Source organism: Periplaneta americana, chromosome 12 (assembly GCF_040183065.1).
Source record: "Periplaneta americana isolate PAMFEO1 chromosome 12, P.americana_PAMFEO1_priV1, whole genome shotgun sequence".
NCBI lineage: Eukaryota > Metazoa > Arthropoda > Insecta > Blattodea > Blattidae > Periplaneta > Periplaneta americana.
The window spans coordinates 11,758,913-11,784,352 of NC_091128.1; the positions used below are offsets into that span (position 1 = coordinate 11,758,913).

Sequence of the window (25,440 nt, forward strand, 5' to 3'; positions counted from 1 at the left end):
AAATAGCTGAATTAGCGCTATCCCGGCTGAACGCAGCCATTGGTTTCTTTCGAGATGTCCATTGACGTCCCTGCACAATTCCCATCTGGACACGGTTTCACGGAATCCATTTCGCAGAAACTGTGATGTGATTGGTGACACTGCATCACGAATTCTTTGTTTCAGTTCATCAACGTTAGACACTTTTCTTGTGTAGACCTTGTATGTCCTAAATCTGTAAGTTGTCTTTCGCGTCAATTGCAAATTCCGAAAACAACAGTGTTCAAAGTGCTGAAGTTCACCTTGAAGAAGCGTGCATATCATTTGCAAGTGTTACACCAGTTGCATGAAGAGGACCTTGCAGAACAGATGGCGATGTGCATAGATTTGCTGGATTCTGTGGAGACTGATGATTTAATGTTACACGTGTTGTTCAGTGATGAGGCAACATTCCATGTAAGTGGACAAGTGAACTGGCATTACTGTCTGATTTGGGCCAACAAACCTCCAATGGATTTCATTGAGCATATCAGTCAGTCCAAAGACCAATGTATGGTTGGGAATCATGCAGACAAAAATCTATGGATCATTTTTTTTCAGAGAGAAGACCATTACTGGTGCCTGTGTCCAGATGGGAATTGTGCAGGGACATCAATGGACGTCATGTCGAAAGGAACCAATGAGTGTGTATGAGTTTGTAGTGTACAATCGTCCTATGAATGTAAATATCATGAACTATATCGTTTTCATGAAAATAGTTATTTTATGGACACTCTGTATAAAATTGTGTTGTGAAGGCGGTGATGACGTCATTTGCTCGATATGTAACCTTTTCCGGCACCAGTGCCAGAATTGGGCCAATTTTGCACGATTTATATTGTCATAACAAGCAGTTTTTAATGCTAGGATTGTATAAAACTTATTTTCAAATACAATTTGTGTATTGTATTTGAAATTACTATTAATTGTGTAGATATTAATATGATGTATAATTAGGTGTGCAGATGTTCCAAGCTTCTGAAACATTTAAAATAATTGTTTTATTAAATAAACCTCCTGAAGGAAGCAAAGTTTTCGAAACACAATAGCGCAACATGCTATTATAAGTAAGAATAACAATTATAGTGAACTATGTACAGGGTGACCCATATGTATGTCCAACTTTTTATTACGCTATAGTAGTGAAACCAATCAGGTTAAATGACCCATTCCACCGCTTAAATGTACCGTGTTCCATACCATTAAAAGCGCAAAAGAAGCTGTCATTTTATTTTACTTTATTGTGTTCTCTGTACGGTCCGAAAATTTTAATGTAATCAGAAAAAGTAGTGTAAATGTTAAAATATTAACCATGGCCACAAGACTGTGTACGATCGAATACGAATTGCTGCTCGATTGGATGTGTGGCAGTCCTCAGTTATGGTGCAGAGATGGTGGAGGAATGGTGAAAGGAAGAAATGTGACGCTGGACTAAAAGACCATCAAGAGACTTCACGCCAACTTTATTCACACTGACTCAGCTACGCAATAGAAGGGTGCTGGACGATCAAAAACAGTGATCACAGAGGGGGTCAAAGCAGCTGCTACTGAGACCTTCCAGAGAAGTCCTAAGAAAAATCATTCGACAGTACCAGTGGGAATCTAGTGTATCCTATGGGTCTGTGCAGCGGTTGCTAAAGGAAATGAATTGGCTATAGTTTATTCAAGCTCTGTCATAGGAGGACTGTGATATCAGAATGGAGTTTGCGGAGTCTCTACTAGCATGGATTCAAGAAGAACCTAAACTTTTGCGACACATTCTATGGTCAGACGAGAGGAGTGTGGCCAGGTGCCAAATGAAATGCTTGTAGAGCAGTACAGAACGTTGAGCCACGTCTGGAAAAATGTGCAGCAAATGCTGGTGCTTACATCGAATTTTAATATTGATGGAATTTTAAGCAATCCTAATGACTGATCCTGTCATGTTAATTCAATTACTTGTGATAAACGGATAAAAAATTGGACATAAATATGGGTATATATAGATTGAAATTATGTAACTAATTGGAAATAAGAGATTACAGTGTGAGTGAAGTATAGATAGATTAAAATTATACAAAAAAATTGTTAACAACAAAGATTATAAACAAGAAACTACTCATGGAATGAAATTATATCTACAAAAACAGAATTGGGAACAGAGATTACAATAAGCATTAAAATTCACCTACTAAATCTACATAAAATTATAAGAATAATCCAATTAAATTAAATATATTCAATTGCAGGCCCCATTGGATCGATATGGACAGTTTCCGATTCAAGACAAACAAATTATTCACGTAAGTCAGCTTTGCTTGGTGGACTTGGCAGGCAGTGAGAGATCTAACCGCACTAAGAACTGTGGGCAGAGACTAATGGAGTCAGGTAAATTTTGTGTAAGAAAAGTGAAAATGTTTGGATGTTGGCTATCATCTTCACATATTGCAAAGATCATACTAGTACAGAATACGGATACATTTACTTTAAATTATCATACTATCATCTCACAGTAATAAATTCTATTCAGGTTCCTAAATAAATATTCTCTCACACCTTTCCTATTGCAAATATCCAAATATAATTGTTCTTTACTTTATTAATTATAAATAAGATTTTTTCTTTGATAGTTATATATATATATATATATTTTTTTTTATTTAAGAACAAGGGCCGATGAATTTGGTTCATTTCATAACTCACAAGGAGAGGACACGCTCTGTATATCACCGAATGAAATAAGATTGTGTGAGATGAAAGTACAAGAAGTACTGTTTAAAGTCATACCTGGTATGGGTGGCCAATGACCCCTCGTTTTGGAAATATTGGCTATTGTTTGTGACATACTTCTGCTAGGTGCCTAATAGGGAAGCATGAGATGGTGTAAAAGCGTAGCTCATATAGTTGGTTGCTGAGTTGGTATCCAGGCAACTTGAGTTCGAGTCTTAACTGGTCCTATATTTTTTTCTATTAATAATGATTAATAGTGTGATCACAGTAATCTATTTACATATATCATATTTCTCAATGTATTGAATGCTTCATCATATTTTAAACAAATTACTAATTAACTAACATTGTATTGTAAAGGATAAACAAGGAAATATTGCTCACGTAGGCAGGTCACTAGTGTCTGTTCTGTTTCTATTCCACTTTATTTTGTAGTGATTCATTATGATAAATGTCATAAAAACACACAAAACATACACATTTCCTGCACCATGCATAGCAAATGAAAGAAGGTTGTCCACAGTCACACACATTTTTCCGCAATTCTGCTGCGAAACAGACATCTTTCACATTCACAAACACTTCTCGTTCGTTTATTAATTTTGATGCATATCACGCATATTTCAACATGGCTTTGAATATAGGAGCTGACAACTGAAAGTGAATTAAGGAGTGAATTTTGAGGGCATCCTCCCTTGAAGCAATTTGTCGTCCAGTTTGTAAAAGGAAAGAGCTATTTTGCAAATATTTGATAAAAATCTTCACCTGTCTAAAAAAAAATAAACATCACAGGACTGGCATAATCCAGTACATTTGGGTGAAATCACTTTAAGGTTGCACGTTATTTCATTTTTCTTCATTTGTAAATATTTCATCATACAAAGAAGGATTTACCTGCCCTTCCCACGAGTCCAGAATTAGAAGAAATGGCTACTCTTTCACATATGTCTTTCTTACTTTCTCCAGGTATTGCTTATGGAGTTGAGATGTCAGCTTTCCTGATGAAGAATGTGTTACACATATATTTCCGAATTTAGAAGTGAGTTGACGTTGCACTCTTGGGTCAAATTGTCCTTTTGGTTATAATAATAATGATAATAATAATAATAATAATAATAATAATAATAATAATAATAATAATAATAATAATTAAAAAAAATGAGAAGGCATTAGGATTCGAACTCAGGTTGCCTGGATACCAACTCAGCAACCAACCATATGAGCTACGCTGTTACACAGTCTAATACTTCCCTATTAGGCACCTAACGAAAGTATGTCACAAACAATAGCCAATATTTAAAAGACGAGGGGTCATTGGCCACCCATACCAGGTATGACTTTAAACAGTACAGTACGTCTTGTACTTTCATCTCACACAATCTCATTTAATTCGGTGATATACAGAGCGTGTCCTCTCCTTGTCAGTAACATCTCGCACAATAAATCAATTTTTCAAATTTCATTTCTTATTACTATTTATTGTTACAACTATTAAAATCCACCTACTATAGGGCTATCTATTCTTACATCAAATTGTAAGAAATAATCCAATTAGATTAAACAAATACAAGCATTGATCAAATTTAATTTCATCTTTTTTTTCAAGTAGGTAGGTTAGTTTATGGTTTCTCACCAATAGGACTGTCACTTGAGCGTCTATACATGAGACTTGTTACTGAACAAAAGTGATTGCAAGCAAGATTTTTTCTAATAATTCTCCTTCCATTGCTACTATAAACCTCACATTACCTTAAAGGGTCATTAAAAATAGATATACTTGATAGCTGTCCCAACCAGGGTTTATAATAGGCCTTCTAATCAATTCTCAATGAATAATTTACATTTAATTGAATTCTTTTTTGTGTTTTTTTGTTTTGAAAACAATAGAAACCCTAGTCAGGTAGGCTGTCATTGAAAAAATTATTGAAAATACAACAGACAGTTTACGATACAAATTATATTTTATAATGAACATAAATGATGGTTAATTATGGAAATTTGAATACTGTCTATAAAAAATTAATTTTCAGCTTTTTCTATTAAAAACGGTAAAATTCTTCTATCAGAAAATGGTATCAATTTACCTGACCTCTTTTTTTTTAAGTGCCTTGACGGACATTTTTAAAATATATGCGCATTGTATTTAAAGATTTGTCTCCTTCGCTATTTTCTCTATTTCGAAATGTTTCAGAATTTCAATGTGTTTCAAATGCTCTTTACAACAGTTATTATCCAGGTCAGGTGAAAATGTCAAAGAATGTTTCACTAGAAATATAAGTATTAAAACTTTCTATAGATTCTCATGTCCATTGAGTTTTATTATAAATTTTCATAGGTTGAATTACAGTAAATAATGTAATATCAAAATAATAAAAAGAAAAGTTTACAAATTTGTGGACATTAAAATATACATATGATATTAAAAGTCGAACAATTTATTTACATATGTGTAAGGTATATTTTAGCTAACCTAGCACTGAGGTATTTCTCTTCTTACTCCACTAATACACTTTGCATTATATGAATCTGTAACAAGTTAGGTTTGGTTAGTTTAGAAATTTTTGTTATGCCTTGCATATACGATCAACTGCATCTCCACAAAAAATTCCTTAAAAATTCGACGATTTTATTTCTGAAATCACCAGAAGTTACTCAGCGCTAGTTTTTTCTTAAAGATTTTAGCTCAGTCCGATTAAACTGTTACAAAGGGAATTTTTGTATCAACGCGTAATTAAAAGTAATAAATGCTAATAACTTCAGAACTAATGAATCCACATAATCCAAATTCCGTACATCATATAAGCCCTATTGATAAGTACATGAACTTGTGGTAGATGTCATCATGATAACTTCAAAGCAGTAAAAGTTTTAAACATACCACGATTATTGCAACCACTCTCTGTTCAGAATCAACACATCCCCTTCAAAACAACGGTCAGATATCTTTTGTTCTAGTATTGGACAGCCATTTGACATACAGACAACATATACCGTTAGTATGAGACAGAGCTTTGCAAAGATTCTTAGCATTATATCCAATACTTAAAAGCTTCATTCCCCTCAAATCCATTTCTGTACAGATCACTTATATGATCATACATGCCCTACGCATCAGAAATTTGGGCTCAGACCCATCCCTGCCACATCAAAAAACTCGATGGAATCCAAAGAGCTGTGTGCAGAACCATCACAGGAGCTGATTTTTACATTACTAACGCACAATTGTATAGTGACCTGGAAATCATTTTAATCAGTGAGACTACGTGCAGCACTTGCATAAAAACTATCTTCAGAAACTACAAACACACCTTAATCCACTTATTAAACTATAATTCACATAGCATTCAGTGAACAATCAAGTAATGTTAACTTTTCTGCAAAAATCATTGACTCTGAAAGTTTACCTACATGTCCAGCTTACCAGTCTCCGTTTCTGATGAAGAAGATGGTCACACTTCAAGACAAGGGTCCATGTGACCTAGAACTTGTAATGACATGTGTCTTTATTGACATCACCAAATAAATGAATGAATGAATGAATAAAAGTTTAAACATTCAGTTATAATGAGTCATGCTCTCCAATGAACCAGTAAATCTGTGATATATCTATTTATTTATTTAGTTATTTGGGGAGAAAAGCGACTTCATTTTTCAGTTGTAAAAGGAGTTATGAATAAACTTTTAGCTACCATAATGATAAATTGTTTGCTTGTATTTTAAAATTATGTGGTTAGCAGTAATTGTAACAATTTCTTTTTTTCCTCCAGGAAATATAAACAACTCTCTGATGACACTGAAATCCTGTCTAGAAATACTACGGGAAAACCAGTTACGAGGAACAAGGAAATTAGTACCTTACCGTGACTCAAAACTTACTTATCTTCTCAAAAACTATTTCGAAGGAAAGAGTCAAATTCATGCTCTTATTTGCGTGAATCCAACTGCTGATGATTTTGATGAGACAATAGTAAGTACTGTACATATTCTTGTTATTTTTTTAATGGAGGAGGGCCTGAGGCTTGTTGTTTACCACTCCGATTTGTGAGAATGATTGTTTAAGTCTGAATAGTCACTTTCCTGCAGGTATCGTGAATCAGTTAGACTCAGGGTCGAGTGAAGTCCCTCTAAGCGTCCCAAGTAGAGTACTATGCTTCCTCAGTCGACTGCATCTGTATACTAATGACAATACTAGATGCTATTGAAAAGATTATGTATTTTTTTATTAATTTATTTAGTTATTCATTTAGTTACTTAGTTATTTATTTAGTTATTTAGTTATTTATTTAGTTTATTTATTTATTTATTTATTTAGTTACCGGTATTTATTTAGCTATTTATTTATTTATTTATTTAGTTACTAGCCGTACCCGTGCGCTCCGCTGCACCTGTTAGAAATAAATATAAAGTAATCAATCACATAATTGAAAAAGGATGTTTGATCCAGGGAACATTCCTGTTTAATAGAAGGATAATATGTTACTTAATTTAAATTGTATTTAAATAATTCAAATGCGGTCATTTTGGTCCAGAGAGCACTCATTTGGTGCAATGACAATTCCTTGAACATGTTTCTTATTTGTTATTACATGCAACCATAGTTTAATGAAGATTGACATATCATTTAGTTTTAATGTGTAAACTTTGTTACTTGCTATATGTTTCCATGGAATTATGGTAATAACTTCATTTTAACCCTTGTTTTCCACGTCTTCAGTAAATGGCGCTTGGCCCTCTATGGTTCTGAACCCTTCAAATAACTTAAATAGTGATACAGCATATATAGTGATATGTAAATATATTTCTTTCTTTCGAAAATGTAAGAATTCACGATCTCCTATGTACCATTGCAATGGAATGAATAAATGTGTTTTTTCTTCCTACTCAAAAATTTTATATTTTGCATATAGGAGTTACTGCAGGAACAACAACGCTACAATCTGAGACGGCGGTGAAAATGTATTATATTGTTATTTTAAAAGTTTTGTATATCCTTAAATATCAGTCCAATCAAAATTTTGCATAGAGTAAAACTTATCGGAAATCATTTTTAAAGAAACTTTTGTTACGTAACATTTTTCACAAAAAGCAATAATAAGCGAGATATTTCGATTTATTTAATTCAGGCCCCCTTATAACCCCCCTTTTAAATAAAATATTTTGAATGCCATATAGCCTAAATTCTAAGTTACAACGAACTTAATTTATATTCCAATTTTCATATAAATCGGTTCAGCCATTATCGCGTGAAAAGGTAACAAACATCCAGACAGACAGACAGACATACAAACAAAAATTTCAAAAAAGCGATTTTCGGTTTCAGGGTGGGTAATTATATATGTTAGGACCAATTATTTTTGGAAAATCGAAAATTACCAGAAAAATTTCGGCTACAGATTTATTATTTGTATAGATTTATTTATGTCTATAACAAGGCAAAGCCCCAATTACAATAGACAGTACAGATATTTGTTTAAAAAACATAGAATTGCATATACATAACATGAAAAAAGAGATAAAACTGATACAAGGTGTAATTACAAATTAAAAATGAAAAAAAAAAAAAAAAAAAAAAAAAAAAAAAACAGATACTACCTAAATAAAAGACATAGATATAGATATAAATGAAAAATACCAAATAAAAATAAACGAAAAATAGTTAAGTATAGATATCATAGTCAAAAATGTAAAATGTAGCTATAATTGGCAAATTACAGAGTAAATATAACACTATGTTAATAAATTCAATATACAGTATTATATAGTAGGCCTAATGGACAGTGACAGTGGAGTGATGGAAACTCGAGAGCCCCGAGAAAACCACTCAGGAATTTTGGCTTTGTTTATCATAAATATGACTCTGCATATGCCGGGATTGGAACTTGGGTCTGTAGTCATCGTAAGTCAAGGCTCTGTCAACACTCCATAATTTTCCTATAAATGCATTTCATATTTGATCTGTCTCCTAAGACAGCGTGTCCATTTAGTGTAGTGGCGAGTGGTGACATTTTTCAGGGGGGACCAGCAGTAATGGAACTGTCATGACACTATTTAACAATAAACAGAAGAAATATAAAAGAAAAATGTTATCTAGTACGTATTACAACGAAAATAAGACTTGTAAGTTACCACCTCCATGTGTACATCAACGGAATCCTCCTCTCTCCTTTTCGGGCATATTTTTCTATGACATCATCGTAAAAATGTCTTTGGATTTGAATTTTGTTCAATAGAGCCTTTTCAATCAATAACAGTGAAAGTCACGAAAGCCTGTCTTCGCACTGAGTGTTTCATACGTAACTCTTCACGTGTTTTAAACAGGAAAAAGTACGTTCCACTGTGGAGGTGCTCACTGGAATTGTAGTTTTTAGGCAGCATAATTTATAAACTTCTGGAAATGCTTCTTCTCCTAACTCGATTTCTTTTAAAAACTTTGCTATCTCAGTCACTGTCCTGCCTGAAAAGTCTGACAACCTATAAACAGCCACTAACTCACTTCGCAAATTTTCGAAATGAAACCAATTTTTGTAGCCTGATTTTAGAGCCATAAACAAAATTTCGGGAAATCTGGTTTTGAAAGATTCAAAACTTTTTCGAATCAATTAGTTCGATAAATTTTAGTTCTTCTAAGACATGAAATCTGTTTTCCATTTAGCTAACTATCGTGTCAATTATCTCGTTGTAAAGACGCAAATATCTCATTCTGGGATCGTCCAATTCACCTTAGCTGAGTAGTTAATATTTTTTAAAATAAAGGAAATCTAGGCCTCATAAAACGCTTTAAAAACTTCAAATTGCAGGTCATTCCACTTTGCAAGTAGTTACAGGGATTCTACGTGTGTTGGACAATCAGGACTTCAAATTTTGGCTAGCATTTTTCCATCATTTTACTTTGATGTACCGAAGTAGATATGTTTCCGTGCAGGAATTCTGCATTACCATATGGTGAAGAATGGGTAAAACGGAGAAAAATTCTCCCAGCACCGGGATTCGAACCCGGGTTTTCAGCTCTACGTAGGCCTACTGACACTTTATCCACTAAGCCACACTGGATTCAAACTCCGATGCTGGATTGTTGTTGTTGTTTTCTAATGCCAGGCGTTTGACAATAAAGTCATTTGACCTCTTGCACTCCAATATTTTTCAAAGATATTATCATGACGAGCCAATGAAGCACAGATTTTGAGGTGTTCCGAATCCATTTCTTGGTTTGAGTTGCACAATGGGCAGTTAAGTTCTATGTCTTTGTTTCCCTTTGGTGGCCTACCCTCATGTACTGTGTCACAGAATATCAGATCATATCTCGTTTGAATATTTTATACAACCAGCAGCAGCATCGTAATGCCAACTCCACTAGTGTCTACATTTCTTGAGGGAGATCGGGAAAGAATGAAACAAACTTTCTTTCATCACCCATCAACATGAATTTTCCTCTTGTGAAGAAAATGAAAGGAGACTTGCAGTGTCTTAACTTTACAAAATAGGTGTGTATATCATTTATCAGGCAGAAATAGCTTTCAGTACATATCTGTCTGCAGCAGAATTGTTTGTATAGCATAGCCATTTTCAACCGTGTGTCGCCAATGATCCTCTGGTGTGCCGCGAGAGGATGAAATAGTGAAGGTTGTCATAGTAAAAATTAGGAAAATAAAAGTGAAAAGAATAGTAAGTAAAAGTGAGCCCACAAAAGTTAGCTTTTTGTGAATACGACACTGTCAACATTCAGTACACACAGTGAAGGTGTGCAAGCGGCAAAGACGAGAATGACTGACGTGCAGCCATGGTTGGCAGATCAGTAATGTTAGAATATCATACCAATCTTGAATTGAATTTTAATTTAAGGGAGGGGATACTATGGTTCATCACTGCAACCTGATTAGATCTATTAAGTTGATCCTCAAGCTATGTGTATTTCCAATCCTCACCAGCTGACCACACTAAGGTTTGCTGCTTACCTAGGTTTCGAGCAGGTAACCCCACTCTTACCTAGGTGTATTTCCAACCCTCACCAGCTGACCACACTAAGGTTTGCTGCTTACCTGGGTTTCGAGCAGGTAACCCCACTCTTAACTTGGCCAGTCCCCTCCTTACGTCACCAGCTGGCGTTTGGAGAATGCTACAGAATTATGACGGAATGGAGAGATGTTGATGGAATGATGTAGATGTCTAATATGGAGAAATAGGAGAACCCCGAGAAAAACTCAAACTGCGGCCTTTCCGCCACAAGTCACTATGATCCAACTTTAAAAATATCGTATTTTACATGTTTTTATGAACCATTTACTGGTTTAGATTTATGGGCGTGCCGCAGAATTTTAAATTACAACTTTAGTGTACCACGTGTCAAAAGAGGTTGAAAAATGCTGGTGTAGCGTTTCGTAACTTTAGTCATAGTATAAAAATAAATATAACCTTCAACAGTATCAGCACCAACAAAAACTGCACCAAAGATTCGTTATAGTTTTAATTTCAGTAGAGGTAAATTGCTCTGTGATATTTGATAATAATTTTATAGACTGAAATTTCTAGTTCAGCCCTACCAAATAAAAATCTTAAGAGCAGCAGCTACTGGTTGGGATCCTGATCTAAAGCTCGCATAAGCTAGAAGAAGACTTTATTTTTGGGTTGCCTTCCTGTAGACTAGTTTCTTCATTATCGGTATGACTTGAGTCCAAACTCAAGTAAGGATTTTGACGAGTCTGATGAGACCAGAATTCTTCATAAAGCGAGTTCATCAGCTCATCCTCCTCCTCTTCTTCCTCCTCCTCCTCCTCCTCCGAACCATGTAGACCTGTGATTTACTTAATAAACATTTTCCTTTCATTTCATATTAATTCAAGTTACTAGCTCGATCTCTTAACCTATGTGTTGGGTTTAATAGAAAATGCCTATAAACATAAGCAGTTCGGAAATTATTGCTGTAGTTCTATAATTAACGTTTAAATAAATTTTAATTATATTTTTTATATTTTTATACTGACTCTGATTTACTGGAAACACTTTCATTGTTTTCAAGATATTGGTGCTTGGTTTCAGCATGTCATGAAGTTTGCAGACGTGACCAAAGAAGTGCAAGTTACACAGCAGGTGGACTCTGCAAAACATAACTTGAATTTGCCAGTGGGCAGAAGGAAAGATAATCAAGTAAGCCATTTTTTGTTCATTTCTCATAACCATGTTCGTCTCTAAAGCAACCATACATACAGTTTTGCTTGCATATTATTCTATCCTATAATAAAATTAAGAAATATACATTTTTCGTAAACTTTACTAACCAATCAAAATAGCCTCAGATTATAAAAGTTGTTTCATAATTCTACCTAAGAAATTTAGGGGATTGTGGAGGGGTCCTAGGTAAATATTTTGACTTGTAGAGTTGTCTTGATAATCCATGTTGAAACTTTCATACACTACTTTTAACACTTGACTATAAATAATTGATTAAATGGCGATCTTACTTGTGTTAATTACGTAAGCATGTGCGGCTTACAGCTGTTTCGGTGCTACTTAACACCATCCTCAGAGCCTACTAGATCTCGGCGCTATCTCAACTTCGCTGCCTGTTGAATACACACACTATTTGACACAACTCATCACACGAACGCACCCACACAACAGACAGCGAAGTTGAGATAGCGTCGAGATCTAGTAGGCTCTGAGGATGGTGTCAAGTAGCACCGAAACAGCTGTAAGCCGCACATGCTTATGTAATTAACACGAGTAAGATCGCCATTTAATCAATTATATAAATGTTTTGAGATGGGAAACTGGGGTCTGCCGGTTCGAACTTGCATGTAATGGTATGAAATATTTTTTGGGGCAGTACACCACTGATTGAACCTGCATGTGGCATAGCGGTAGATTTGGAAATGTATCAGATACAATATTGCTATGTCTTTGTGGCACAATTGGTAAATACTGTAAATTGTTTCTGTGGTCGAACGTTCAAACTTCAGTGGGTACTTTTTTACTTAATGTATGTAACTTTCATAATCATAATCATAATCATTTATTCCATCCACTGATCATATACATGATATGGGACATGTCATATTTACAAACTAATAATTAATTACATAATATACATAAAAGTAATAACTATAATTAAATGCAACACAAATACAAATATAAAAAACTTGGAACTTGATTGAAAAAACTACAGGTCGGTCTTGTATTGTAACATTAAAACACCAGCTATACTGGTAGTTATTTTGTAATGTACGTAATAATGACAATTTTGTTTAGAAGAGTGAAGAAAGAATGTAGTTGGAGAAATTCATATCTATTACACTAGAAAAGTTTCAATATGTTTATCATTTAACTTGTAATTGTGCATACCGGTATGAGTTACTTGTTTAATAGAAAATAAAATAACAAAATGGATAAATGAGAAAAGAATCAACATTTTCTTTTCTTCTTTCTTAGAAGAAATAAGCAATGAAATACTGGTAAGAGGTTGTTGTTTAGTCAACTGTCCGAAGACAGATTTGAACCTCATAAATAACACTAATAAGGCATAACTCATAAGGCAACTAGGCCAGGAGGTAATGGGGTAGTGTGGCCAGTTCCTTTCGCCCTTGGAAAGAGGTATTGGGATTAAATGAAAACTATACTAAGACGGTGGAACTAGAACATACTACCTTTTGGTCTGAGATCCGACTCTTTATCCATATACCACAGCTTCACGCCGATAATTCTCTTTAAAATAGGTACAGTAACGAAAGTAAATGAGGGTGAAACGAAAAGCAGTGCAGTGGTGTACTGTCCCATTAATTACCTGCAGTTTTACATATTCTGTAAAAGCTTAATTTTGAAAACACTGTTAGTTAGTTCTTAACAGTTGGTCTTCATTTAATTCCATATAAATCCCGAAACCATTCCATATTCCTATTTCATCTTAATATGTACTGGATTATGATTATTAAAATATGTAACCTACTTTAACAGCTGGTAATTTGATAACTCAGATATTTTTCGTTGGAGACTCTGGGTTCCTACCTCAAATTGGTTGTCTACAACCCCTCTATAACCAGATAGATTTCTTCAGCTGAATTCTGAAACATATCGTATATAAAGAAAATAAGATCCCAGATAAGTATCTATTAAAAAAAATAAGATCACAGAGTCACAATTGGAAGCATGATGACACTCAAACGGGCCAGTTCCAATGAAGTACAGGGATATTGATTATAAGTAGTTATAAAAGACTGATTCCTTATTGGATTGGCTTCCTATTCATTTCAGTGGGATAATAGTTAAAATTTTAATAGTTGAAAGTTTAAATGTCACTGAGACATACGTTCTGTAGATCTGCTTCACTATTTCTAATATGTGGTCTAACGAAAGGAAGCTTTAGAAATCAATTTAAGATAGAATAAAAGGAAAAAAACCTGGAGAAGTGTCTAAAATGAAACTGTTCTTGTTGTTTGTTGTGCATTGGTATGATTAGAGGGCGGATCTGTGTGCTGTTAGAAAAGAAACAGAATGCATGAATCAATGAATGAATAAATGAAGTGCATTTATTGATACACAATTATACAAACGCATGTACATAAGATCCTTCGCACGCGCCTGTATGGCCATTCGTGCTGTAACCAGTGGCGGCTCGTGGGTATTGAATTCAAGGGGGCTGCATACAAAAATATACCATGCAACTTAACTTATTTAAATATTAGTTCTATAGGTTGCAAACTTTTGAATCATCTTCTTATTAAAATCCGATATGTCATTTAACAAAGTCTTTACAATGGAAAACATAGCTAATGCAGTCAGTCTCTCTTCCCTCATCGTATTTGTAAGATAGGATTTTACTCTCTTCAAACACGAAAAGCAATATTCTGGTTCGAAAATTGTCATTGGTATGGTGATAGCTATGCGTAGTATTTTCACAACTTCTGAAAATAAGCCTTAAAGTTCTCAGAAGAAACTGCAAAAGCTCGACTGCGTCACTGATATTTCTGAATTCTTGTCTCTGATACAACACAATGAGTTCCGTTTTTATGTTTGTCTTTATCGAACATTAGAAAAAGCTTCACACATACATTTAGGTCATTTTCAGGAAATGAGCTTTTGTAGCATTCAAAGTTTTCTTGACACAGAAGTTAATATCAGATGATCTATGAACTGGAATCGGGTGTTAGCTTGTGTGATAATGAGGTCACACACTTCCTTGGCTGCCGCAACTCTTGTCTGAATCCCTTCGACCTTACGACACTTTTTATGGTTTTCATTTTCACAGATCTCGCTGCTCAATTGTGCACTGTTCCTTATTGTCTGTATGGCATTAACAAAGCTTGATATGCAGAGTCGGCCTCGGTAGCATAGTCGGTTGCAGGTTCGAACCCGGCCCAACTCGATGGAATTTAAGTGTGTTTAAATGAGACAGGCTCATGTCAGTAGATTTACTGGCATTTAAAATAATCCTGCAGGACAAAATTCTGGCACACCGGCGATGCTGATATAACCCCTGCAGTTGCGAGTGTCGTTAAATAAACCATAATTTAATTTTTTTATATACAGATTTGAACGTTAGAAATATCTGTTTGTTGTATAATATATCTACATGGTACATCAATAAATAAAAAATCTGAGCCAGAAATTGAATTCAGGATCTTCAAGAGTACGCACCAGGGTGCTTGCCTCATTTATTGTGATGTTGTTAGATGCAGGGCTGCCGAGAAGGGGGGGGGGCAAAGGGGGCAAATGCATATGGGCCCGTGAGCAGTAAGGGCCCGTCAGATTAAGTGAGTCTGATTACTTTTTATTATCATGAATAATTATTCACAGATACATACCGGTACTACAAAATTTTGTAAGAACATTTGTTACATGAATCTGACATATTAACCAACAATAGTAGAATTAATATAAATTACCACTTCATTATGTAAATGTTTAACTTTTATGTAATAGAATATCGGTTTCCCACATTAACAATCATCGACACGACACTTGAGGGCTCTGGGATTTGCCTGAAATATGTTTCCGTAGCTTGTACCGAACACGTTCAATTGGCTTGTCCTCTTAACTACCAACCCCTGCCAGCCCATCGCAATATGCTAGTGGACTCTCCAAAATCCAAGACGAAGGATTAAGTTTCCTTTTCAGTAGGGCCTACATAATACAGTATGTTTTGTGACGTAACTTTCGTCTTTTCGTTGTTTTTTTCTAGTAAATTCTGTTCATTAGTGTTACCAATGGACAATGGACAAGTAGAAGCATAAGTCGGGAGCTGAGAATCGCAAGGAGAAACAGAAAAATTGGAAGATATTAAGAAAGGGAGTAGAACTTTGTTAGAAGTCGGTGTGAAATTGAGCGACTTTGGAAAACTAAAGTAGCAGACAAATTGTGTCATTGAATGTGTCCGAAAACAAGAGCCTTTCCAAAAGCAGTATTACAGTATTTTCAAAACTCAAGAATGGAGAATGTGTTCCCAGAGACTGGCTAGTGTGGAGTGAAACAAATAAGGGAAAATAGTACAGTGACTGATTTGTTTCACTCCACACTAGCCAATCTCTGGAAGCACATTCTCCATTCTTGAGTTTTGAAAATAATACTGGAAAGATTCTTGTTTTGTCACTTGGAAGGTTATTAGGCAGGTTGGGGGGTAGTTTTTCGAACAATACATTCAATGACACAATTTGTCTACCACTTTTTAGTTTTCTAAGGTCGCATGTTACTTGCCATTACTCAGAGTTAGGAACTGGTGTGGGTAAATTTGTTTCATTTGCACATATTAACACATCATTTTTACTATTGTTTGCTTGTTCCGGTTCAATACTACTGTTATTAGAATTTTTTTCTAGACAGCCACAACCATCAGTAGTCACTTCTAAGACATATGACTGTCTTCATTTTTGACAACCTGAACAGACGGGCTTGAGATTGGTTTATTTTCTGCACCTTCACTAGCAATGCTCAATTTCACACCAACTTCAAACAAAATGAAGGAAATAAAAATGTATTCAGATTAACAATGTGTCAAGAAAGACTGAGTAACCTTGGCCTCCTTAGTCTGGAGAGCGATCATGTTATATAATTGGTGATTTTGCATCAGTGAAGTCAAGGAGAGGAGTTTGTTGATGTCGGTCAGAAATTACAGATTTTAAGAATAGTGTTTTATGAAAACGAAACGAAACAAACGACAACGAAAAGATGAAAGTTTCTACTATGTAAGCCCTACTGAAAAAGAAGCATGATGAATATAATATATTCTGCTAATGTGAAGTTTTGCTAAAAGTCTCCAATGTAACAAAAGTGTACGTATATTTTTAGATTCGTATCTGTGTATGGAGTTATCTTTTATTTATTTTGCAAATAATTGTTATGGTCAGAATAATTGGTAACTTGTCATTTTTAACTTTTTTTTTCAAAGGAGCCCGAGCACAATATTGCACAGGGGCCCATAAAACCTGTCGGCGGCCCTGGTTAGATGTTTCAGATTCCATTATAGTTTTAAACATTCTAGCAATGGCTCCTTCTTCTCATGAACAACATTTACTGTTCTTATTTTAAAACTCCATCTTGTTGCCCCAGCTGATGGAATTATCTTTGAAACACATTAATCTAATACAGACTGTTTGGAGATTGAGAGAAGAAAACAGGGGTACTGGATAAATTAGCAAAAAATATGCGAGCTTTGTAGGCTATTTTGTTTAGCGGCTCTTTCCATTATGAGATTCAACTGATGGGCACTTAATTTCACATTTCTCCTAATTTTGTTAAGGTACTGAACTGAATAGACTGTAAATATTGTACAGAATTAAACATTGTTGCACTTGTTATACTCACAACATTAAAGAAAATGTATTTAAAACTGCGCGCTACTGGCAAGTTGCTGCAAATTTTGCAGCTCCTGGAAACTCTGGATTCACGGCCAGGGATAGCAGGGGGAGGGGTAAAACTAACGCGCAAAGCATCCGAGACGAGACTGGCAGCTCCAGGGGAGGAAGTGGCTTCACCCATAGTCCTTGTCTCTGACTTCGCTCTGGCAGCGCCAGGGGAGAAAGTGACTTCACTAACAATTGCGTGCATGTTAATGAGAGCGAAATTTTTAAAAATTCGAGCCGCTAAATAGAGACTGTATAATAAATGTATTCACAACATAAAACGAGACAAGAGCCACAAATGTCTGGGGGTGCTGCAGCTCCGCAGCCCCTCTTCGAAAGCCGCCCCTGGCTGTAACTATGCACAGTTTGTATTTTCAAAGAAAACAAAAGAATACTACTAATAATAAAATAATAAAACAACAATTATTGTTATTATTTCTACTGTTACCATTAATTATCACAATTATAATTAACATAATTTTATACCAAATTTCACAAAAATAAAATAAATATAAAAACGAAACAGGTTAGACGCGATGCGAGCAGTAGCAACACAGTCCATGCATACTCAACTTCAGGGACAACGCACACATCCGCCCTCTAGTCATGATTGTCTTGTCTCCTGTTTCCATTGTATTTAAATTTTTTTACCTATACAAACTGTTCTGTTTGCAATTAACATAACACAGTGACCACTCTTCTGCTTAATTCTTAAGAGTAAATCATTATGCGAACAAAACAGAACAAGTGAATATTTATTTTCAAATTATTTTCTCTTCAGAATTGAAGTACCAGTATTATGTACTTGTGTTTGAGCTGTAACAATGTCAGGTTTCTTACCCTGCATTGGAAATAATGCCCCTCTTTTAGTAAAAGAAACGTTACTATTTTCCACTAGTGATTTCTCAGAATTATTGAAGTCTCTACATTAATACGGATATTAAAAATATGTAATTACCACAGAGATTTTGTTCTGTGGAATATCAATAAGATTACCGATACCCGAAATTTGAAAATCTCCATTCACGATGTGTGTCGATGTCCATCGTAATATACGAGTCAGCAGGAATGTCCTCAGCTTCCAAGGTGGGGGTGGGGCAGATTAAGATTTTAAAGAGCTTGCAAGAAAAGATGAATATAAAAATTGGAAATTTATCTTTTGAAGAGGTGGAGAAGTTCAAATATCTTTGGAGCAACAGTAACAAATATAAATGATACTCGGGAGGAAATTAAACACAGAATAAATATGGGAAATGCCTGTAATTATTCGGTTGAGAAGCTTTTATCATCCAGTCTGCTGTCAAAAAATCTGAAAGTTAGAATTTATAAAACAGTTATATTACCGGTTGTTCTTTATGGTTGTGAAACTTGGACTCTCACTTTGAGGATCGTAGGTTAAGGGTGTTTGAGAATAAGCTGCTTAGGAAAATATTTGGGGCTAAGAGGGATGAAGTTACAGGAGAATGGAGAAAGTTACACAACACAGAACTTTACGCATTGTATTCTTCACCTGACATAATTAGGAACATTAAATCCAGACGTTTGAGATGGGCAGGGCATGTAGCACTTATGGGCGAATCCAGAAATGCATATAGTGTTAGTTCGGAGGCCGGAGGGAAAAAGACGTTTAGGGAGGCCGAGATGTAGATAGGAAGATAATATTAAAATGGATTTGAGGGAGGTGGGATATGATGATAGAGACTGGATTAATCTTGCTCAGGATAGGGACCAATGGCGGGCTTATGTGAGGGCGGCAATGAACCTCTGGGTTCCTTAAAAGCCAGTAAGTAAGTAAGTACGTACAAGAAAAGATGCAGACAAAATAAACTATAATCATTTGTATTGATAAGGAAATAATTAATATTTCATTAGTTTTTATTTTATTAATAGAATAGAATAGCAAATACAATATTAAATGATGAAAAATTCACAATATGGAAGAGTTGCAAATAATTTATTATTATTGAGGAAGTAATTTTCTTGGGTTCATGGCAAATTTTTCAACTACTGTACTATTTGAATAAAGTAATCATAGTTGTCAAATACAAATTTTTAGGTCCGTTTAACTGGTCCTCTCCCATAGTGCTTCGTAGTCATGTCTTGATCCTTCGCGGACTGCTAAAAGAACGCTCACTGTACTGGTGGTGCATGGCTGAACAAGAATATCAGCAGAACCCTTTTTCGTCGCAGGAAATAAAGGTTCAGTCTCTTTTAAGACTTGGGAGATGACAAGGTCTTTTAATTCTTCACTTCTCAATTTCTTGTCCTTTCATATTTTATACAAAAGTTCCAATTCTGCTTCTAGGCCCTCCAAATGGTAAAAGCTATAGAATGAAGCTGTCTTTTAATGAGTAACATGTATGAAGGATGTAGATATGTCGGTACAAGGCAGGTGTATTGTCAGTAGAAAACCGTAATTCTAAAGAATCAATCAATCTTCTTAATGTATCCAGCAGTTTGCTGACAACATAAAGTCCACTATAGTCCACTGTAGTATATTCAGTTGTTTTTCACGAGAAATGAGGGGTATTTTGATCGGTGTTCATTACAGATGCCTGTTGCTAGTAGCCAGAGTTGGGGTGTAGTCAATATATATTGCAGGGCTATCTCTTCTGCAACTGATACTGATGATTTTAATTTACTTCTTTTGTGGTTTATGGATGGACAGTATAGAAGAATGTGTTCCAGATCTTCTTCATGATTATTACACCACAGACAAGTAGGATTATCAGAAATGTGAAATCGGTGTAGGTACAATTGAGTGACAATGTGACCTGTTCTGGCTCTTGTTAAAAATGTTTGAACATGTCTGGGCATAGAATTCATGTTGCTGCGGTGCTACTGCCTACCAACAATTCGTGGTATATTCGAATCAAGTTCCAGTTGCTCGACGATTTGATTGCATTCTTTTAACTCTTCATCGGCGATTTTCTTCTTGATCCTCGCTATGGTGCCTAACAATTTCTACAATGCGTCAAATGTGCTGCAGGCTTTGACGATATCCAAGGTCTTGGATTGGAAAGCATTCACTACTGGTTCTAACACTGCAGAGTACTTCGCGATCAAAATGACAGCCATGATGAATAACGACTTACAAGCCACTGAATGCAACTGAAAGGCACTTTTTCTTATGGCGGCATTTTATTCGATGGAAAGGGTTTCTAATGCCTGCATTATTTTTACCAAGTGCTTTTTAAACACTCTGATGCCAGTGGCGGCTGATTGGCTGAGACAAGTGAGGCCGGGCCTCAGTCACTTTGTTTCCTTAAACTCAAAATTGTAGTGGTGTTTAGTCATATATAACATATATTAGTTATTTCAATGAAGCGTATAGAGTTGTAGAAGTAGAAAACTTTGTGATGTATATAAATTGTCTTTCAGTAAAATTTGTTCCTGAGACCAGAATCGCTCTGCCAGGTCTGACTTCTGTATTTCATATGTTTCCACAGGTTTTAAGGTTGCACTCGGAAAGCTGAAACTGAGGCACATTTCTTGTGGCCTCATGTCCTAGCAGGTATTCCCCCACCCATCAGTCTTCACTTCTCCCATTCAGAACCCGGTCTTTTGTCAATGCCAGTCTCCAGTATCGATTGGGATGAGAATAACAGTGGTGAATCGTCGTGTGGTTCACTGTGGTTATGTGTTTCGGGAAAATAGAAGTCGAAAGAAATACAAGAAATAATGATGATAATTGTAATAAATTCATTGTTAGAGTATTGTTATCAATAGGAAATAATATTGAAAAAAGGAAAGTTTTAAATTAAGACAGACCTACGCCATCACTGATAATTTTTCAGAAAGATAATCGTAAAACGCGAGCTTTCATTGCAGCCTGGTGTGAGTAACATAAATGGATCTTTAGTAATGTGGTGGGAAATAAACTTTTCTGTTGGTCGTGCTTGTTGCTGTCAAAAAACAAAACAAAAACAAACAAAAAAGAGAGAACAGTGTGTGTACTGAAACTTCAGGAATCTGAAAAATATTTCCAGGGAAATTTCAACACAAACTTCTTTAGTTGAGCATAATATTCGTTGCTTTATAAGAATTAAATAGTTAAGCCTACTGAAATCAACTCACAGCATAGCCACTTATTTGAAGATTGACATATTATTTTTCGATGATGATGATGATGATGATGATGATGATGATGATGATGATGATGATGATGATGATGATGATGATACTTGGTTTTTAAGGAACCCGGAGGTTCATTGCCACCCTCACATAAGCCCGCCATTGGTCCCTATCCTGAGCAAGATTAATCCAGTCTCTATCATCATATCCCACCTCCCTCAAATCCATTTTAATATTATCTTTCCATCTATGTCTCGGCCTCCCTAAAGGTCTTTTTCCCTCCGTCCTCCCAACTAACACACTATATGCATTTCTATATTCGCCCATACGTGCTACATGCCCTGCCCATCTCAAACGTCTGGATTTAATGTTCCTAATTATATCAGGTGAAGAATACAATGCGTGCAGTTTTGTGTTGTGTAACTTTCTCCATTCTCCTGTAACTTCAACCCTCTTAGCCCCAAATATTTTCCTAAGCAGCTTATTCCCAAACACCCTTAACCTACGATCCTCAAAGTGAGAGTCTAAGTTTCACAACCATAAAGAACAACCGGTAATATAACTGTTTTATAAATTCTAACTTTCAGATTTTTTGACAGCAGACTGGATGATAAAAGCTTCTCAACCGAATAATTACAGGCATTTCCCATATTTATTCTGTGTTTAATTTCCTCCCGAGTATCATTTATATTTGTTACTGTTGCTCCTAGATATTTGAACTTCTCCACCTCTTCAAAAGATAAATTTCCAATTTGTATATTTCCATTTCCATTTCCATTTGGTTGTTTTGTTGCCAGTTTCAGCCAGCAGACGAGGATGAAATTCCTCGCTCCATTAAACATTTATCATGACGTAGCTCCTATGATAGTCATTCGTGCTGTAATTTTTTTTATCAATAGCTCAATGTCTAAGGAAGGCATAGAAAAAAACTCGAAATCAAAATCTTTAATAATAATAATAATAATAATAATAATAATAATAATAATAATAATAATAATAATAATAATAATAATAATAATAATAATAATAAAGTATTATCAATAATAAACATTTTATACGGAAGGTAGCCTGCTTAAACTACTTACTACAGGCCTCACCGAGGATTTCGGTCACCAGTTGCTACTGTCTTGTTTTTCAAACACTCTGGTCTCGCATAGGTGTGGGATGTTTGGTATCAATTTTATTCTCAATACCGACTCTCGGAAAACGTAATAATGTCCTTTATGGTTCCTACAGTATTGCAGATTTCCGGTATTGTGTTCAGATCATTTACGATCAGATTTAGTTTGTGTGAAGAGCAATGAAAGAACAGTGCGTTTTAATACTTTATACTTTTCCCGCCATATTGCTTGGACCCCCATATTCTTTGCCAGACATCGTAGAACAGCCATCAAAACCCGAGCCCACGCATTTCTCGGGATCCAGTTCCTAGCTTGTGACAATTTTTTTTTTGCGTCAAGCACTTCCAGTTCAAGAAATACAACAAATTCTTCTTTGATTTCATCGGCCTCTTGTCAAAATATCGCAACCCTATGGATAACTGCTTCTTTCCCGAAATATCTGCGGTTTCATCTGCTAATAAGCTGTACATACACGTTTCTTTCACTTTAATGACGATGCTCTCTCCTTTATAGTAGTACCATATAAAGAAACGATTTGATTCTGAATGTGAAGTAGCATTTTTCAGTGATTGGTCTATTTGTGAACGGCATACATCTTTCAGCACCCTCTCGTCATTATGTTTATCCCAAAGCAGTAAATCGTTCTCCATTTTTGTTTTTCCTTTCATTTCTTTTCATAATTAAGTTGTCTAGGAGGACAGCTGCCCCCTGCTGGTCCCTTCTCTCTGATGACGTCCTTGCGAGTCAATTCAGACAATCCATGTTGAATCTTTCGTACACTACTTTTAATACTTGAATATAAATAATTGATTAAATGGCAATCTTACTCGTGTTAATTATGTAAGCATGTGTGGCTTACAGCTGTTTCGGTGCTACTTGACACCATCCTCAGATTCTACTAGATCTCGGCGCTGTGTGGCTTACAGCTGTTTCGGTGCTAGTTGACACCATCCTCAGAGCCTACTAGATCTCAGCTCAACACACAGATCAATTTCAGAACACACACACTATTTGACACAACTCTTCATCACACAAACGCACCCACACAACAGGCAGCGAATTTGAGGCGCCGAGATCTAGTAGGATCTGAGGATGGTGTCAAGTAGCACCGAAACAGCTGTAAGCTACACATGCTTACATAATTAACACGAGTAAGATTGCCATTTAATCAATTATTTAAATTCAGATAAATTTGCTAATGTTGCAATTGATACAAATAGTTTGAAATAACGTTTCAATGGATACCTAGTCATTGTGGTATACCTGGAAACGAGAAAGTCGATAATATTGCAAAACAGGCAACATATTTGCAACCAAGACCTCTTCAAGTGATATCTCTATCCCGTGCGTTTGCTTCAGTAAAGTCTCTTTTACAAACCTATGGATCAACAATTGGCTCTCTTATGACAAAGGAAAAATTTTACAGTCTGTACAAAAGAAACCAAATGACCTGGAAATGTACAAAAACTTGCCCAGACATGTTCAAACATTTTTAACAAGAGCGAGAACAGGTCACATTGTCACACAATGGTACCTACACCGATTTCACTTTTCTGATAATCCTACTTAATCAGGATGAAGATCTGGAACACATTCTTCTATACTGTCCATACATAAATCATACATACCATGGACATACCATTTTGCAAATTATCCAAAGTTAAAAGTAGTCCTAACATGTTGGGCTGTAGAATGTTCAACATGTTACCACAGGAAGCACAGGAAGTGTCTCTTGACATATTCAAAGTCAAAGTGAAAACGGGGATTTTAGAAACCCATTCTATTTTGTGCAAGAATATTTTGAATCAGAATATCAAGCTGTAGATATTTTTTAAGTTTCTTTCTCTGAATTTTATTATTATTTTGTAATATATTAGGAAATTCTCATAAATTGTTAAGTTAATTCTTGTTTTATTGTATATAAACGGAGCAAATCAAATAATATTTGTGATCAGTATGTTACAATTTTCATCTAGATATTAGCCTATTTTTGATAATCTTGACTCTCAATTGTAAACTCTAAGGAGTATTTGTGATCATTTTGTTTTATGTTTAGTGTTATAATAGAATAATTTTCATTTTTGCAATATAGGCCTAATTTCACACGTGTAATTTGACAATGTCATTAGCTTTTGCTATAACGACAGCTAATAAATACTATACTATACTATGCTATAACCATACCACAAAAGAAGTAAATTAAAATCATCAGTACCGGTACCATTTGCAGAAGAGATAGCACTGCATATATATTGACTACCGGTACACCCAATTCTGGCTACTAGCAACAGGCATCTATAATGAACACCTATCAAAATACTCCACATTTCTCGTGAAAAATAACTGAATTAGACTACAGTGGACTATAGTGGACTTTATGTTGTCAGCAAACAGCTGGATACATTGAGAAGATTGATACCAATAGTTTGTAATATTTCAGATGCATGTGGAGGAATTGCGAAAGGCAAATCAACACATACAAGAAAGGAGCACTGATGAAGAATGCAGGTACATTGTCAAATACTGTTTATTACAATAGAGGAATAAATTTAACATAAATGATTATAAAATTAATGAAGACTAGCTTAGTACAGTATTAAGCACATATCAGAAGATACGAATATTACAGGTGTTGCAAAGAAAATGTTTTAAGGGTACAAATTGTACCTGTAATTTTTTTTCTTCTCTAAAAG

The 25,440-nt window shown here is 35.2% G+C and overlaps 1 protein-coding gene across 2 annotated transcripts in view; it reads left to right on the forward strand.

Annotated features, from left to right (window-relative positions):
* LOC138710176 (kinesin-like protein KIF23) overlaps positions 1-25,440 on the forward strand; it is an 82,866-nt gene that overhangs the window by 17,752 nt on the left and 39,674 nt on the right. For both annotated transcript variants that reach the window (XM_069840810.1, XM_069840811.1), the window contains 4 exons: positions 2,247-2,385; positions 6,495-6,694; positions 11,761-11,868; positions 25,188-25,255. In XM_069840810.1, the coding sequence (XP_069696911.1) occupies positions 2,247-2,385; positions 6,495-6,694; positions 11,761-11,868; positions 25,188-25,255 (515 nt within the window). The remainder of the gene's footprint in view (positions 1-2,246; positions 2,386-6,494; positions 6,695-11,760; positions 11,869-25,187; positions 25,256-25,440) is intronic.